The sequence below is a fragment of the Peromyscus californicus genome, unplaced genomic scaffold (assembly GCF_007827085.1).
Source record: "Peromyscus californicus insignis strain IS unplaced genomic scaffold, ASM782708v3 Scaffold_14__1_contigs__length_90479793_seg_2, whole genome shotgun sequence".
Classification (NCBI taxonomy): Eukaryota; Metazoa; Chordata; class Mammalia; order Rodentia; family Cricetidae; genus Peromyscus; species Peromyscus californicus.
Window position 1 is genome coordinate 78,024,481 of NW_026294436.1, and position 17,042 is coordinate 78,041,522.

At 39.8% G+C, this 17,042-nt stretch overlaps 1 protein-coding gene across 11 annotated transcripts in view; it reads right to left on the reverse strand.

The window, feature by feature from the left end:
- Positions 1-11,525, reverse strand: part of Syt14 (synaptotagmin 14) — a 165,208-nt gene extending 153,683 nt beyond the window's left edge. For 3 of the 11 annotated variants that reach the window (XM_052738061.1, XM_052738064.1, XM_052738066.1), the window contains exon 1: positions 10,652-10,838. In XM_052738061.1, coding sequence (XP_052594021.1) covers positions 10,652-10,664 — 13 coding nt within the window. In that variant the 5' untranslated portion in view covers positions 10,665-10,838. Of the gene's footprint in view, positions 1-10,651; positions 10,854-11,301 lie in introns of those variants that run through there. The other 8 variants (XM_052738058.1, XM_052738057.1, XM_052738068.1 and 5 more) reach the window with 7 other exon arrangements.
- Between the last annotated feature and the right edge of the window lie 5,517 nt (positions 11,526-17,042).

The window sequence follows — 17,042 nt, forward strand, 5'->3', positions numbered from 1 at the left end:
ATTTATTACAGTCTTAAAAACTGATGAGACAGCAGATTTTAAACGTTCTCCACCACAAAAAAAAAAAATAAGTAGGAAAAGTGGCAGATATGTCTTGATACAATATGTTTATATATAAAAACACATTATAGCTCATAAATATACTGATTACTCTTACTTAAGAGTAATTTTATTAATCACTATAAGTATGTATTTATTTCCCTCAAAAACATAATGCCACTACTCTAATGTAAGCTCAATAAAATTTTGTAGTATTCTCTATATGTTTAATCTTATCAACTATACTATGAATTATCTAATTTTTACATAATAATATTAAATTGTGTAATCATTTTAGTTCATTATAGAAGCTTATTATGAACAGTTCAGTTACAAGAGACAGAATTCCTACAGCAATTATTTGAGAAATAAAAAGTGATATTGATTTAAAAAAAATGGGTCATATAAGAAACAAGAAAAAAAAAAAACAACAACTAGAAAACAGTATTTCTATCACCAAAGTAGGTTAAATCTATAGTCTAATTTGGTTGTAAAAATGTCCCTGCTTCCTTGATCAATAACACTAATACTAAGCATCAGGAACACAGTCTTAGCAAGGAAAAAGAAACTAAACACAAAGCTAAAACTAAAGAATTATTATTCAACAAAATTCCACTGTCAAATATAGTATTAATTGTAATATTACCAATGAACTACAACAGATCACTTGCTGAAGAGCTAGAATGAAATATACCTGTGAATGCATCTTTTAAAACTGACATTAGTCAAACGAGTAGGTATTCACTCAATTTTAATGGGTTGTTTTCAAGATACTAGAAAAACCACGTGATAACAAGAACCATAATTTATATTGAGGTCTATGATGTTTTCATAGGTTACTTGAAGTGTTTCTTCTATACAATAATTAAGCCACATCCTCTAAATGTCAACATTTGTAACTTAAATTTGAGTTACATACTTTACTCATGGAACCAGATTGCACCTTTTTAACATCTATTATTAAAGCAAGATTCTCTTGGGCTGAAGAGATGGCTCAACAGGTAAAAACACATACTGCTCTTGCAGAGGACCAAAATTTAGTTCCTGGTACTCATGTCTGGTATCTCATAATTACCTTTAACAGTTCCAGGGATCTGATGCCCTCTTCTGGCCTGTGTGGGCATCTACATTCAAATTTACACACACACACACACACACACACACACACAGTCTCTCTCTCTCTCTCTCTCTCTCTCTCTCTCATACACACACACACACACACACACACACACACACACACACACACACACACACGTGCACTCTACATATTATTTCAAAATAAATAAGCAAAACTAAATCCTTAAAACTAAACTCCACATACTTAATATAAATTGGTCGTTTTATTTCATGCACCTAGTCCTAAGTATAAAACAGTAGTTTTTACAATGCTTAGTATTAACAATAACAACAAAACAAAACCCTGTGGAATGACATGAAAAACTATCTTTTTTAAAATATATATACACATATACATATATATATATATATCTTTTTTACATTTATTTATTATGTGTGTATGTGTGTCCATGAGCATGCATTTTTGCCACAGGACACATGTGAAAGCCAGAGGACATGAGGAGTGGGTACTCTCATGCCACCATTTGGGTTCTAGAAATTGAACTAAGGTTGTTAAGCATAGCAACAAGCCCTTACCCAATGAGCCATTTCTCACCTGCCCCTATCTTTGGTAAGTATTTACTTTACCTATATTAAATAAAAGAACTTCAGTTTTTAAAAGCTAGTCAAATAATTACCACATCTTAAACTTAGTGAATTGACAACTGTCAAATCTGTCAAAATATTTATTTAAAAAAAAAAAATCACACAACTAACATAAGAGACCAGAATTTGGAAATAAACTTAGCTAGCTCATTTTTTTGTTTGTTTTTCTTTTTTTTTTAAGATTTATTTATTTATTATGTATACAGTGTTCTGCTGGCATGTGTCACTGCAGACCAGAAAAGGGCACCAGATCTCATCACAAGTGGTTGTGAGCCACCTTGTGGTTGCTGGGAATTGAACTCAGGACCTCTGGAAGAGCAGTCGGTGCTCTTAACCACTGAGCCACCTCTCCAGGCCCTGCTAGCTCATTATTTTACAGTACAAACCTTAAGGGCTAAAGTTTCCCAAGAGTGCTAATTAGCGTTTTAAAAAATTCAAACATTGTAGTTAATAATCAATGAAGTTAATTAAGAAGTTAAAATGGCTGGGCAGTGGTGGCGCACGCCTTTAATCCCAGCACTCAGGCGGCAGAGGCAAGCAGATCTCTGTGAGTTCAAGGCCAACCTGGACTACAGAGTGAGTTCCAGGACAGGCTCCAAAGCTACACAGAGAAACCCTGTCTCGAAAAACCAAAAAAAAAGAAAAGTTAAAATGAACTTTTTTCATTTGTACAAAAAATAGGAAATTATGGAATTGCTTTTGAATGCAGTAAGGTAATTTAAATAAAGTACATTTTAAGAAAACTGTCTTTGGAGGTAATATGAGCACTGGTCTGGAAATAATCATCTTAGCAACATGAAATTAAGACACACTGGATGACACTTCAGTCTTTAGTATCATTCTCCTCAGGCAAATCCATGTAAGAACAAGAGAAATAGGGTACAGTCCTCTACAGTGGCAAAGATAAGGGAGATAAGAAAGCAGGTGTGTCGGGGGCACATATGTACTGATTGTGTACCTTCATGTGTTTGTATATGAATGGGCACACAACTGTGAATGTGCCTAATAAGTAACTAGGATATTTTTGAGAGGGGGATGAAAATCATTACAGATTACCTACTTATTTTCCTACATGTTTACAGAAGGGAAAATGCACCATCAAGTACATGCAGGTGTCAAAGATGGAACTAAAGCTGCAATTTACTTCTTGTAAGAGTTCTCTTTAAAATTCACTTTATAGGGTTCTGATCACTAGCCTAAATCACCTCCACATACAAGCTTCACCAATTTTTTTCATGGTCAGACACTGAAAAACTAGTGTCTTACGTTACATCTTATCTAAAGATTTTTTCCTAAATTCATTCAAAAAAGAAGTCATAACCTTTAAGTTCTGTAAGTTCTTCTACTTCCTGTACATAAGCAAAAACTTTAAACGTTTCCAGTTTATGCTGCCAACTGCCTCAAATCACCTTAACCTATTTAGACCTCTGACTTTGAGATGTATTTTTAGACTAGTCCCCAATTTAAGCCATCCACTCATATTAGTTTGGGTCTCTGATCTTAAAAGCACAGTGTTATAAAGGATCATTCTTGATGGATTGAGGCAGGCTTCCGTTCTAAGTCAACATCATCTATCTAGTACTGTCTTTATAAGCCTGTGTTTGTTTATATGGAAGGGTAGGTGAGAAAATGTAGTTATTATAAAGTGCTAATAATCATCATCCCAGAACAAAAAATAGCTTTCATGTTGCATGCTCACTCTGCTAAGTTGGAATAGCTGCTGGAGGTAGATCAATGGCAATTCTGAAAATTTCCAAAACCAAATCCACAACTAATAGGAAAAATGACACCATAGCACAGCAGGTTTGTCTGTGACAGTCATAATAGGGAGAAGTGGGTATCTATGACAGAAATTCAATATTATGATGAGCTGCCCACAGTGAATACCAAAAACATGAAGTTCAAAGAGAATGTCAGCGTTTAGGGCTAGGAAACAGAGAAGACTCCTGAATGGTTTCAGCACCTGTTTTCACTGAATTTCAAAAACCTGCTTGCGTAAATATTCCAAAATAAATGGTAGCCTCTTTACACATGCTGTTCTTTAAAATTTTTTTCTTAATGAAAAAAAGTAAAACCATTAGGCCTCCAAACTTCTAAAAGTTACCCTCCTAAATTAGCATTGCTGCTATATAATTACAGTAGAATTAAAACAATCTGAACAAGTCAAGTCCTTTCTACCCTTAACTCCTAGCCTAAACTTTGGGAAGCATACTCACCACTACCACAGAATCACACAGAATAGCCAAGTCTATTTTTATAGCAATAGCTTGTCAGGCCAACAAGACAGCTCAGTGAACAAAAGTACTTGCAATACAAGCCTGACTAGCTGAGTCTAGTCACCAGAGCCTACGGTAGCAGGGATGAACTATACCCACGTGTCCTTTGCCCCAAAGGTGTGTTCGTCTGCTCTCCCTCTCCCTCCTTTCCTCTCTCCCTAATACCCACATGCTAAATTTAAAAAATGGAGAAACAAAAGTTTGTTCAACATAGTATCTCATTTGACCCACATAAATCCTTATGCATTTAATTAATAATTTTTCTAAATATAAATTTTTCCTTATGAAATTAAATTTACTGACAAATTAATCCACTTTTTCAGCCACTGAACTACTCTTTAAATTTTAGTTTTAGTTAATGTTTTCGACTATTAGAAAGCTACTAACACAACACAGGAAATCCCTAATAAGTGTATGTGCACAAAAAGCATGGTCTAGTAAATGAATTTTCTAGTTAACTGAAAATAAAACAAAATCCTTCTTACTTGACTATGCCAGATCAAAATTTTTTTAAAACTATAAATATGCATTACTGTATAGTAAGGTACAATGAAAATAATTTTAACATTTCATTAATCTCTATCTCATGATAAGCTCAAAATACTATTTGGAAGATTAAGTCTACCGTGGTCCTAAAATCATGAAAATAAGAAATTGTTCTGAATATATGTATGGCTCTTAGAAGTTTGTTAATGAATAACACCTTGCTAAATTATCATTACTTCTTCCTTCTTAAAAAAATAATAAATCGCCGGGCGGTGGTGGCGCACGCCTTTAATCCCAGCACTCGGGAGGCAGAGGCGGGCGGATCTCTGTGAGTTCGAGGCCAACCTGGTCTACAGAGCGAGATCCAGGAAAGGCGCAAAGCTACACAGAGAAACCCTGTCTCGAAAAACCAAAAAAAAAAAAAATAATAAATAATAATAATAATAAATCAGGGCCGGGCGGTGGTGGCGCACGCCTTTAATCCCAGCACTCGGGAAGCAGAGCCAGGCGGATCTCTGTGAGTTCAAGGCCAGCCTGGGCTACCAAGTGAGTTCCAGGAAAAGGCGCAAAGCTACACAGAGAAACCCTGTCTCGAAAAACCAAAAAAATAAATAAATAAATAAATCAAAGGTTACAACTTATTAGATTCAAGTAAGGTAATACTAAGGGTGTGTGTGGGGAGGTGTCTATAATCTCAAAAATGTGAACTGGGGAGGTAAAACTAGTTAAGAAACTAAACAAATCATTTCTTTTGGCAGGGGGAGTGAGTTTTTTGTGTTTTTGGATTTTTGTTGTTGCTGTTTTTGAGACAGGGTTCCACTGTGTAACAGCCCTGGCTGTCCTGGAACTAGCTCTATAGACCAGGCTGGCCTTGAACTCAGAGAGATCCACTTGCCTCTGCCTCCCAAGTACTGACAAATCATTTTTTAATAAGTGTATGAGCAGAAGTGTAAACACTAAGCAAAATAAATTTGTTTAAGATGCAGACATTAAAGGATTTAGGGAAGTATATGATGGAATTAACATCCAGGTTTCTAACCTCAATGTCCAGCTAATGTTAAATGCCACTCAGCCAGTGAATCTGCATAAAATAAGGAGGTGTGGGAAGTATGAAGGGTAGATCTGAGGGACAGGTGACAACTTAAGGCCATCCTGAATGTTGTAAGGTGGACATTTTGGATTGCTTTGGTACATCCAAGTGAGGATCTCTAGCTACTACTTTAAAATGTAAGTGAGATATCTATCTACTACAGAAAAATTCTGCTAGAGACAGGCATCAAGACAATGGGTGTAATCTATGAAGACTATGTACAGAATTCCATGAGATAATTCAAGAAATGTGGATTGAGGATGTAAGATGCTCAGGTGCTACTTGAAAAAGACTTCATCCTCTATGAATTTATAATTGGACTACAAGTGTTAGAAAATTGTTCAATATGAGAAGTATGAATAGACTAGATAATAGCAACAGAGTTGAAAACAGAAACACAAAGAACGTAAGTTTAGATAAGCAAAGAAAACTAAGCAGTCAGGAGAAAACTTCAAAATTAGAAAATAGTCAACAAGAGATGGCTCAGCAGTTAAGAATACTGGCTGTTCTTCCAGAGGACCTGGGTTCAATTCCCAGTAGCCACACGGCAACTTACAATTGCCTATAACTCTACCTTCAGGGGATCTGACATCCTCACACAGACATACATGCAGGCAAAACACCAATGCACATAAAATAAAAATAAAAAATTTGAAAGAAAGAAAGAAAGGAAGGAAAGGAGGGAGGAAGGAAGGGAGGGAGGGAGAGGGAGAGCCGGGAAGGGAGAGAGGGAGAGAGAGAGGGAGAGGGAGAGAGAAAGAGAGGGAGAGAGAGAGAGGGAGAGAGAGAGAGAGAGAGAGAGAGAGAGAGAGAGAGAGAGAGAGAGAGACAGAGAGAGAGAGACAGAGACAGAGAGACAGAGAGACAGAGAGACAGAGTAGTTGACAAAGTTGGATTGATAGAGAAGTCTATGTCCTGGATAGCCAATGTCATGACAGGACAGCTTAAGTAAAACAATGATTCCAACCAGGAACCACCAGAGAGCTAGGACCTATAAGCTGCCCATTTTTGGAAATGCCTTTTAGAAAATGTACTTGTAGGACTGAAGCTCAGCAATTAAGAGCATCAGCCTCTCTTCCAGAAAACCCAGGTGTGATTCCCAGAAGCTACATGATTACTAATGACCATCTATAACTCTAGTTCCAGAGAATCTGATGCCCACTTCTGACCTTATGGGCACCAGACCCTATCACATGGTATGAAAACACACATGCAGGCAAAACACCTATACACATAAAATAATACTAAAAAAAAATACTTTAAGTGTACTTCCACTTAGAGGTAACTTCTTCACCTCCCAGTAGAATTTTCTTTGCTCAGTAAAGTATTACCATCAACCTAACTTTCTATGAAGACCTGCTTAGTAGTCATACCTCTGGCTGGTAAAGAAGGAGATGGTTACTTAGAAATAATTTGGGATTATAAGGTAAAGAGTTTTGTACAGAAGAGAAAATCAAAGTAACTGTTGGTACTAAACACAAGGTTAAACCACTGAATAGAGCTACTAAAAGCATGCCTAACTGCTACAACACCTATTGTCAATTCACAACACAATTTGGTTATGCAAAGGACTGAAGACACAAATAGAATGAGTAATCCAAGTAAAACAGTCTATAGTTTTGGTTGAATACAATCTCATTTGAACCAACAAGAAGTTACACAAAGGTTATTCTAATACTAAGCTACATTCATAGAATTAAGTACAAGCAAAGTAAAGTTATAATAACTTCAATATACAAGTGGAATGGAATTTTCTGCTGTGGGATGGTCTGTATGTCAATTTGCTCTGATTGGTCAATAAATAAAACACTGATTGGCCAGTGGCCAGGCAGGAAGTATAGGCGGAACTAACAGAGAGGAGAACACAGAAAACAGGAAGGCAGAAGGAGACACTGCCTGCCGCCACCATGACAAGCAGCATGTGAAGATGCCGGTAAGCCACAAGCCACGTGGCAAGGTATAGATTTATAGAAATGGATTAATTTAAGATATAAGAACAGTTAACAAGAAGCCTGCCATGGCCATACAGTTTGTAAGCAATATAAGTCTCTGTGTTTACTTGGTTGGGTCTGAGCAGCTGTGGGACTGGTGATAGACAGAGATTTGTCCTGACTGTGGGCCAGGCAGGAAAACTCCAGCTACAATTTTCCATCACTACATTTCAAATTTTAAAACAAGGAGCTTACAGTTGTTATCTGCAAATGGAAGAGAAGGTGTTACACACACACACACACACACACACACACACACACACACACAAAAGAGTGTATTCTAAGTATTGCTTAAGAAAGCAAATCTAGGATGGGGTTAGACCAAAATTGCTGAATAGCAGACTTGGCAATACAAAACTTCAGACCAAATATAAAGACCTTAAAACTATGACATTTATTACCTCAAAATTAGTTTTGAAGTTATCACCATTGAATGCTTTTATACAAAGGAAGCATGCATAGTTTATCTCTTAGTATACACACTATATTGTAACCATATACTTAAAATTATTTGTCCCATCAGAACACAAATTGTAACAGGGAAGATCCCACAAATTCTACTTCAGAACATTGTGCATACCTGGTATTCAATAAATGTTAGTTGAATTAACAGGTGAATGAAATGTTTGTTTTAAGAACCATTTCATAAAGAAGACTATTGAATGAAATACCCTCAGGACTCCTAAACTTCTAATCCAACCATAAAACAGTCTTTATCTCTAGCTTTGTCTGCAGTCCTTTGCTAAGCCTTGTTGTGAACTGAAGAACTAGTGTTTGTAGTACTTAGGCATGCTCTTAGTAGCTGTGTTCAGTGGTTTCACCACCTCTGAGTCTAATACTAAATTATTGATTTCCTCCTCTGTATAAAACTTTTATCTTACAGTAAATTATTTCTACTAAGTAACTATATCATCCTTTTATCAGTTAGAGGTATGATTACCAAGCAGGTCTTTAAAAGAAATATTGGCTTATGGTATTATCATACCAAGCAAATAAGATTCTACTCAGAGGTGAAAAAATTAAGGATGGTACGTATAAATAGCACCTATTTTAGTAAGTACTAAGAAGCATAGTAAGACTGGCTTAACATGACACCTTGAAATGTATTAACTACAGTTTCCTTGCCAAATTAGAGAAGGCCTAAGTGTTGATATTTATATCATGGAAACTTTAAACAAATGTATAGGTATAAGAATAGGCTGGGAGTATAGCCCAGCACCAAAAAGCATAGAGAATCTTTAGAAAATCTTATTATTTAAAGATACAAAAGACAGAGCAAAATGCTGTAACATTTAACTGCCAGAGGAAGGTATGCATGATTGAAGAAAAACTGGACAATAAGAAGTTACAAGTTATGAGATCATATTAGAATCCTGTCTGGGCCAATACTTCATTTTCTGCATAAAATTTTATTTTTATGACTTTACAAGAAATTCTCCCACAAAGTTGTTGGCAAAATAAAGCATTCTACATCGATCAGTGGATTCTGCTCCCTGACTTTCCAGCTCTAGTAAACTGTACTGGGAAGAAAATGGGTTGAATATGCTGTCCTGAATAACAGGAATACCAAAGAATACAAATAGATTTTATTCTCCATCATCTTAGCAAACGCAGGTACTTGAGATCATGTCAATGTGCCCTGTACTTAATCTCTAAAATGAAGAAAACATGCAACACACAGCTAAATCAATTCTGTACTTCAATGGCTGTGTCCCAGGTATGTATACTACCAGGGACCAGTCACCTATATGAATTACCGTGCCAAGTTTTACCCAGGAGGAACACATGAAATGTAGACAAGTGATGATTAGGCTATTGGTACCCTGCACATGAATGTACACGTCCCAGAGGCAAGTTTTAGAAATCTTTCTGCACTGAGTTCATCTGACATGGGAAACAAAATTCTGTGGGCACTCTACCTGTGTGATACTAACTGCACAATATTCTCTTTAAAAGCAAGGCAGAGCCGGGCGGTGGTGGCGCATGCCTTTAATCCCAGCACTCGGGAAGCAGAGCCAGGCGGATCTCTGTGAGTTCGAGGCCAGCCTGGGCTACCAAGTGAGTTCCAGGAAAAGGCGCAAAGCTACACAGAGAAACCCTGTCTCGAAAAAACAAAAAACAAAAAAAAAAAAAAGCAAGGCAAATTACACGCCACTCCAGCCCCATGTTCTCAGAAAAAAGGGAAATCACACATTAGTACCACCTACTTTATCCAGGAACTTAATTGGAATCAAGCTACTTGTGAAATATTTCTGTTGAGTCTTCTGGGTGCGTCTGTCATAAAGAGACATTTACTTCTCCCTGGAGACGAGCAATTTTGAGGGTCAGATGAGAGGGTTAACCTCACGCAGATGTCCTGCTCCCCGACATCCTCAACAGAAGGGGATAGCGCGGATATCACCAGCCCAGAATGCCCGCTCGGCACCGGCGGGAGCAGCACCTTGAGCGGGTCCGCCTGTCCCACTGTCAACGGCAGCCTCCGGTGGGTCCCCACGCCGCCTCAGCGCCTCAGCGTCTCAGTACCTCAGCGCCTTAGTACCTGAGTCTCCTCAGCACCTCAGCGTCTCAGCACCTCAGCGCCTTAGTACCTGAGTCTCCTCAATACCTCAGCGTCTCGGCGCCTCAGTGTCTCGGTACCTCAGCGCCTTAGTACCTGAGTCTCCTCAGCACCTCAGCGTCTCGGTACCTCAGCGCCTCAGTACCTGAGTCTCCTCAGTTCCTCAGCGTCTCAGTACCTCAGCGCCTCAGTACCTGAGTCTCCTCAGCTCCTCAGCGTCTCAGTACCTCAGCGCCTCAGTACCTGAGTCTCCTCGGCACCTCAGCGTCTCAGTACCTCAGCGCCTTAGAACCTGAGTCTCCTCAGCACCTCAGCGCCTCAATCGCGTAGGCCAGTGCCCCGCGGGGACCGCACGCCGCGCCTAGGCCGGTGTCCCGCATCCGCCGCCTCCCTCACGGTCCGGACCCACAGCCCGCGCGCGCCTCGGCCTCCCAGGCCCTGCGCTCGCCCGCGGGGCGTCTTCTCGGCGCGTCGCTTGGCCTCCACTTACCTTCGATCGCCATGATGCGCTCGCCATGGACCGCACCAACAGCACGGAGAGCGCGGGGGTGGGGGGTGCGGGAGGAGGCGCCTAGGCCTCGGCCGAGAGGGGCGGGATCGCCCCGGGGCCAGGCTGCTGGGCCTCGGGGAGCCGGGGCGGGGCGGCGGGGTGGGGTCGGAGCTCCGGAGCAGGCAGCGCAGGAAGCGGAACCTTCCACAGAGGCGCACCGTCAGCACGTGACACCGCCCCGCCCCCGGGCCCTCTAGGCCCCGCCCCTCTCGATAACCCTAGCTTGGCCCACAACCGGGACTTAACCCACTCCCACCTACCTCCTCAGGCCCCGCCCCCGAAGTAACCCCCCACAACCCCGCCCACTTCCCTTACCCAACCCCTCCCACCTCGCACAGGCCCCGCCTCCAGCCCTGGCCCTGGCCGGCCCCCAACCCTAGCAGGGTCTCAGTCGGGATTCCAAACAGGTGCAGGAGCTGAGCTTCGAGAGCCGCCGGTCAACTCTGCAGCCAACCTCCACCCAGCTTCCCTTGGCGAGAGCCGCAGAACAGGCTTTCAGGACCACGGACAGGTCCCGGCATGGGAGATGCGCGGGATTCACGCCCAGCGAAAGTCTAGTCTATTTTGTTTGGTTTTGCCTGAACACTCACCTCTGATCTCTGCTTTGGAGTAGAGACGACTTCTTGGCACAAAAAACCGTAAGAGGGTCCTGAAGACGGCCTCTGTCTCTCCCTTCCTCCCTCTTTCCAACCTCATTCCTTGGTGCCCCCTTGGAAGTACAGGTTGGCATTTGTCTATACATGGCAAGCACACATTTGAAGCCACACAAATGTAGGTGTTGGGCAGACATCGTGACAAAGGGCCTGATAAGCTTGTCACACACACATTTTTAAGTTTGCAAGCCCATGAGCATGTGAACAGGCAAAGGCCAACCCCGAACAACCAATAGCTAGCTACCTAATTTTCAGCCCCTCCTCTTTGCACGACTTCCCACTTCATTTGATACTTTAAAGGCACGGAAAACAAAGCTGCAATAAGGGATAGGGGCTTGGTGGTTCTCCCTTGTGGAGAAAATGTTCACTCTGGAGCAGGTGGCTATATTAAGGCCTGACACAAAGAAGAACATATTTCCCACTTATTATGTAAGTGAGGTTGGACTGTAATCTAGAGCAGAAACTGTCTTTCACTGCTTTTATATAACCTGTCCCTCAGTTAGTTTATGCTCAATAGACATCATCCTTTAACAATTTTTACATTGCTTATTTACTGGGGCAAGACAAGCATGCAAAGGCCAGAGGACAGCTTGCAGAAATGTGTTCTCACCACCATACGGGCTCCAGGGATCAAACTCAGATTGTCAGGCAGGATTGGTGGCAAACAACTTTGTCCTCTGGGACATTTCCCTGGCCCCATTTTTTAGCGTTTTGACTACTTCAGTGAATATTGATCCAGGCATTGTGCTGAGAGCTGGCTGCAAGGGTTGGAGAGGTGGATCCGTTGGTTAAGGGTTCGTTGAAGAAGCAAGAGAACTTGAGTTCAATCCCCAACACACACACACACACACACACACACACACACACACACACACACACACACAAAGTAATATGCCTGTTATCCTAGCTCTCAATCCTTAGAATTCATTGGCAAGCCAGCGTAGACTAGTTGATGAGCTCCAAGTTCCATTGGAGAGCCTATTTCAAAAACTAAGATGGATGGAAGCTCACAACTGTCTGTAACTCTAGTTCCAGGAGATCTGATGCCCTCTTCCAGCCTCCATGGGCACCAGGCATGCATACAGTACATTATATATGTGTGTGTGTATTCACACATTTGAGCAAAACATTCATATACATAAAATAAATAGATAAGTAAGGGGGAGAGTAACTGAAGAAACCACTTAACGTGTCTATCTTACGCACACCTATGCATGCTTCTACATATACATGAGGACACATGCACAGAAACACACACACACATCAAAAATATCTATCTATAAACAAGAATTGTTATTGAAGCATCAAACTAAACAACTGTTCTGCTAAAATACCTATAGGTTAACCTAGGAGCTCTCTCTCTCTCTCTCTCTCTCTCTCTCTCTCTCTCTCTCTCTCTCTCAAGTGAACATAAATTTCCTTGGGGTCCAAATAAAATAGCTTTAATTAATGATATTTTCTCCAGGAAACTGTACTTAAAACAGACTTGAACTTCAGTACATTAAACTTGAAACCACAGCTCTTGGTTTGTGGTTTCTGGCTGGCTCTAATTGTTTAGCCTTTTCAAGAATTTCATGTTGAAAGTTAAAAATCTTAGTAATCACTTCATCACCAATTTTACACAGGTATCGGCATATATAACCATGTTTTGTGAATCTGCATAAATCATGTTATCTCACCATAGTTTTCTCAGAAAGTGTGGATGTGTGTGTAGCTGTGTGTGTGTGTGTGAGTGTGTGTGTGTGTGTGTGTGTGTGTGTGTGTGTGTGTGTGTGTGTTAAACTTGAGCCAAAGCCACTTATTACTAACATTTTCCCCTCAGTTAAAATTCATAATTCCCAAGCCGGGGGTGGTGGCGAATGCCTTTAATCCCAGAACTTGGGAGGCAGAGGCAGGTGAATCTCTGTGAGTTCAAGGCCAGCCTGGCCTACACAGTAAGTTTCAGGACAGCAGGGCTGTTACACAGAGAAACCCTGTCTTGAAATATAAACAAACAAAAAAATTCATAATTCCCTCTACCAACATTACCTTTTGTTTTTTTTTTTAAACCACTATGTTTATCAGGAATCTTAAAAGTTCTTATTAATAAAATCAAACCTGAGCTAGGTATTGGGTTGAACACTGGAAGATCAGAGAGACAAAACAAGCCACAGCTAACCTCACCTGGCCAACTTCTCAGCTGGTCTTGTTTCCTTAGACTGGAAGCTTCTGTGTCCTCATCCCAATGGCTCTCAGCTGAACTGCTGCTCGAAATCCTGAACGCTTAACCAGTCAAATGTTTCTAGTTTCTGGTCCTCACGCCTTATATATCTTTCTGCCTTCTACCACCACTCCCTGGGATTAAAGGCTTGCTTTCTGGGATTAAAGGCGTGAGTCACCATGCTTGGCTGTTTCCAATATGGCCTTGAACTCACAGAGATCCAGAGGGATTTCTGTCTCTGGAATGCTGGGATTAAAGGCGTGAATGTCACCATTTTCTAGCCTCTGTATCTAGTGGCTGTCTGTTCTCTGACCCCAGATAAATTTATTAGGGTACACAATATTTTGGGGAATACAATACCACCACACTATGTTCTCCAAACACTTGTAAAACATCTGAGATAGGGGCCTGAAGAGATGGCTCAGTAGTTAAGAGCACTGGCTGTCCTTCCAAAGAACCGAGGTTCAGTTCCCAGCACCCACAGTGCAGCTCACAACTGTCTGTAATTCCAAGATCTGACACCCTCACACATACATGGAGGCAAAACACCAACGCACATAAAATTTTTAAAAATTAATTTTAAAAAAGACCCTTTATAAGAAAAATAACCTTCTGAGACAGATGATAGAAAATACCAGCCTGGCAGTGGTGATGCATGCCTTTAATCCCAGCACTTGGGAAAAAGAGGCAGGTTGATTTCCAAGTTTGAGGCCAGCCTGGTCTATAGAATGAGTTTCAGGACAGCCAGGGTTACAAAGAGAAAGCCTGTCTAAAAAAGAAAAGAAAGAAAAGAAAATATCTTTTAAATCTTAAAATAAGAAGTATTACCTCAACTTCTGCCCAATGTTTCATTAGCTTCTGAGTTTGCTTAAGAGTTGTGATTGCTTGGATGTACTTTGCCCCCACCAAACACAGTTGAAAATTTAATCACCAACATAATGGTATTGTGAGGTTGAGACCTTTAAAGGAGTATGACCAGAAGGATAGAGCCTCCATAATGAGATCAGTATAGTCCCTACCAACTCAGGTTAGTCATAGGTTATTCTAAGGACATACTTTTACAAATTGAGTTGATTCTTTTGTTCCTTTTCTCTGTTCCGATGTACCAGCTGACTGCTCTCACACACTGTCCCACGTGACAGAACATAAGGTCCTCACCAGATGTGACTACTGAAACTTACACACCCCAACCCTCAGAACCCATGAGCCAAACTAAACCATTTCTTTATAAATTACTCAGTCTCGGATGTTTGACTATTGCACAGACTATGAACTAAGACACAATCACTTAGGATTAGTGGCTTAACTTAGCTTCTTAATATATTTTATAAAAAACAAAAAGTATGTGATGAATCAACGGTTCTAATTTCAAGAAGTATCATTTTTTAATTAAAAGTTTTACATTTTATTATAGATCTTGCCTAAAGACAATAGTTATTTTTAATTTTGACTGTGTAGCTCCAAAATATTTAGACTATACACTTTAATACACTTCGACTTCTCATGAGCCTCTTTACTTTTATTATAATTTTAACTATTTTTATTTTTTGTTTTTGTTTTGATTTGCTTTACAAGACTGGGTTTCTCTTAGCCCTGGCTGTCCTGAAACTCTGAGATCTGCCTGCCTCTGCCTCACAGTGCTGGGATTAAAGGTGTGTACTACCACTGCCTGGCTTGCTTCTTTATTTTTAATTCTTTGCTTCTATAATGAATTATTTGTAAAATAGTTTTTAACATATCTCTCAAGCAGTTTTTCATCATGTGTTGTGGAAATAGTTAGAAACTAAGATCAAAAAGAAAATTAAAAGAAGCCAAAGCAATTTCTTTTCTTATGACAATGAAACAGAGATGTTTTGGTATTGTAATTTTTAATCAGTCTTTCCATAAAAATATTTAAGATAATAGTTTAAGTTTCCAGTAATACCATAAAGTTTCATCACTCAGTAGTGTGACTGAAATACTGGTGGAAAAATTAAACATTAAAGATGAAACATGTGGGAAGACCAGAACAAATGGAAGTGAAAAATGACCCAACCAATATTAAAGGAAGTTCCATGTGCTCAACTAAATAACCACTGTTCACAGCAGTATAACCTTGGTGGAAAAATATACTCCAAATACAAAAGTTCCCCACAAACTTTTAAAAAAAACAACCCCTGGAATCTTTGTTTATATAAATTATTCAACTGAAGTAAAAAAATGTAAATTACACACGTAGAAGTAAAGGCTACATGTGATAACATACAGACACATTTGGAAGGATGTAATTCATGTCACTATTCCGTGCTTTTGAGGCTGGATTTGCATGAAGGATACTTTGTAAAGATTTATTTTAATTTTATTTTTAATCATGCCTAGGTATGTGTGTCTGTGTGTGGGTTTGTGCATGTGAATGCAGGTGGCCTCTGAGGCCAGAGACACCATGATCCCCTGGAGCTGGAGTAACAGGCAGTTATGAGCCACCTGATATGGGTGCTGGGAACCAAACTCTGATCCTCTGGAAGGGCAGCAAGTGCTCTTAGCAGCTAAGCCATCTCTCCATCCCTGAGGGAGACATTTTTAAACTGAGCTTTTTTAGTTGCAGCTGTCTGTGAAGATGTGTAAGAGCCTAATGAAAAGCCAAGTAAAAACTACTAACTCCTTTGCTTCTTGGCGCACAATACCATGGAAACAGTTAGAATTCTGGTTACTAATCTGAATAACATTGTCTTTTTTCCAATGCTTCATAAGGTAAGAAAGCAGCAAACTCATCTTTACAAAATAATATTACCACTTTATATTAATTTTAAAATCAGTTCTTATAAATGAAAATAATTATCAGAGCTTTATCAATATGTCCAGATTATTTTGATTATATTTATGTTACAAACTTGAAATTTATTTGCCACTCTGAAACCATATGCTTTAACTGAATGCTCTGTCATGAATTAATTCTGAATTATGTGCTATTGTGTTGGTTGTGAATGAGAACAGCTCTCCTTTAACAAGCTTAAAGAAAATGGTAAGTTAACTTTAAATATGTAAGTACGAAAATATGGCTGAGCCTCATATCAGCTAGACTTGGGAGCCTGGATGATATTATTAGGACTTCACACCTCGAATCTTGATTTCTGTCTACATGTCGGCTTCATGTTGACTGATCACCACACACTAACTGCCTCTCTGTGGCTGAAAAAGAGATATTGAAAGAGTTACCACAAGTAAGTTTAGCCAACTTTCTGAGTCCCAAGACCATAAATTCCTCTAAGTAAGTGGGGAGTCATTATTTCAACTTAAGTGGGCTGCCCTGTTAAATATTTGATGTTCCATGGTCATGGAAGGGTGAGGACAGAAGATGTTATACCTGTATTAGGCACTTTTTTAAATCATCATGACCAAAATATCTGATATGAACAAGAGAATATAGTTTTATTTTGGCTCAAGAATTCATAGGTTTCAACCGGTAGTTACTTGGTCACAAAACTTCATGCTGAAGAGG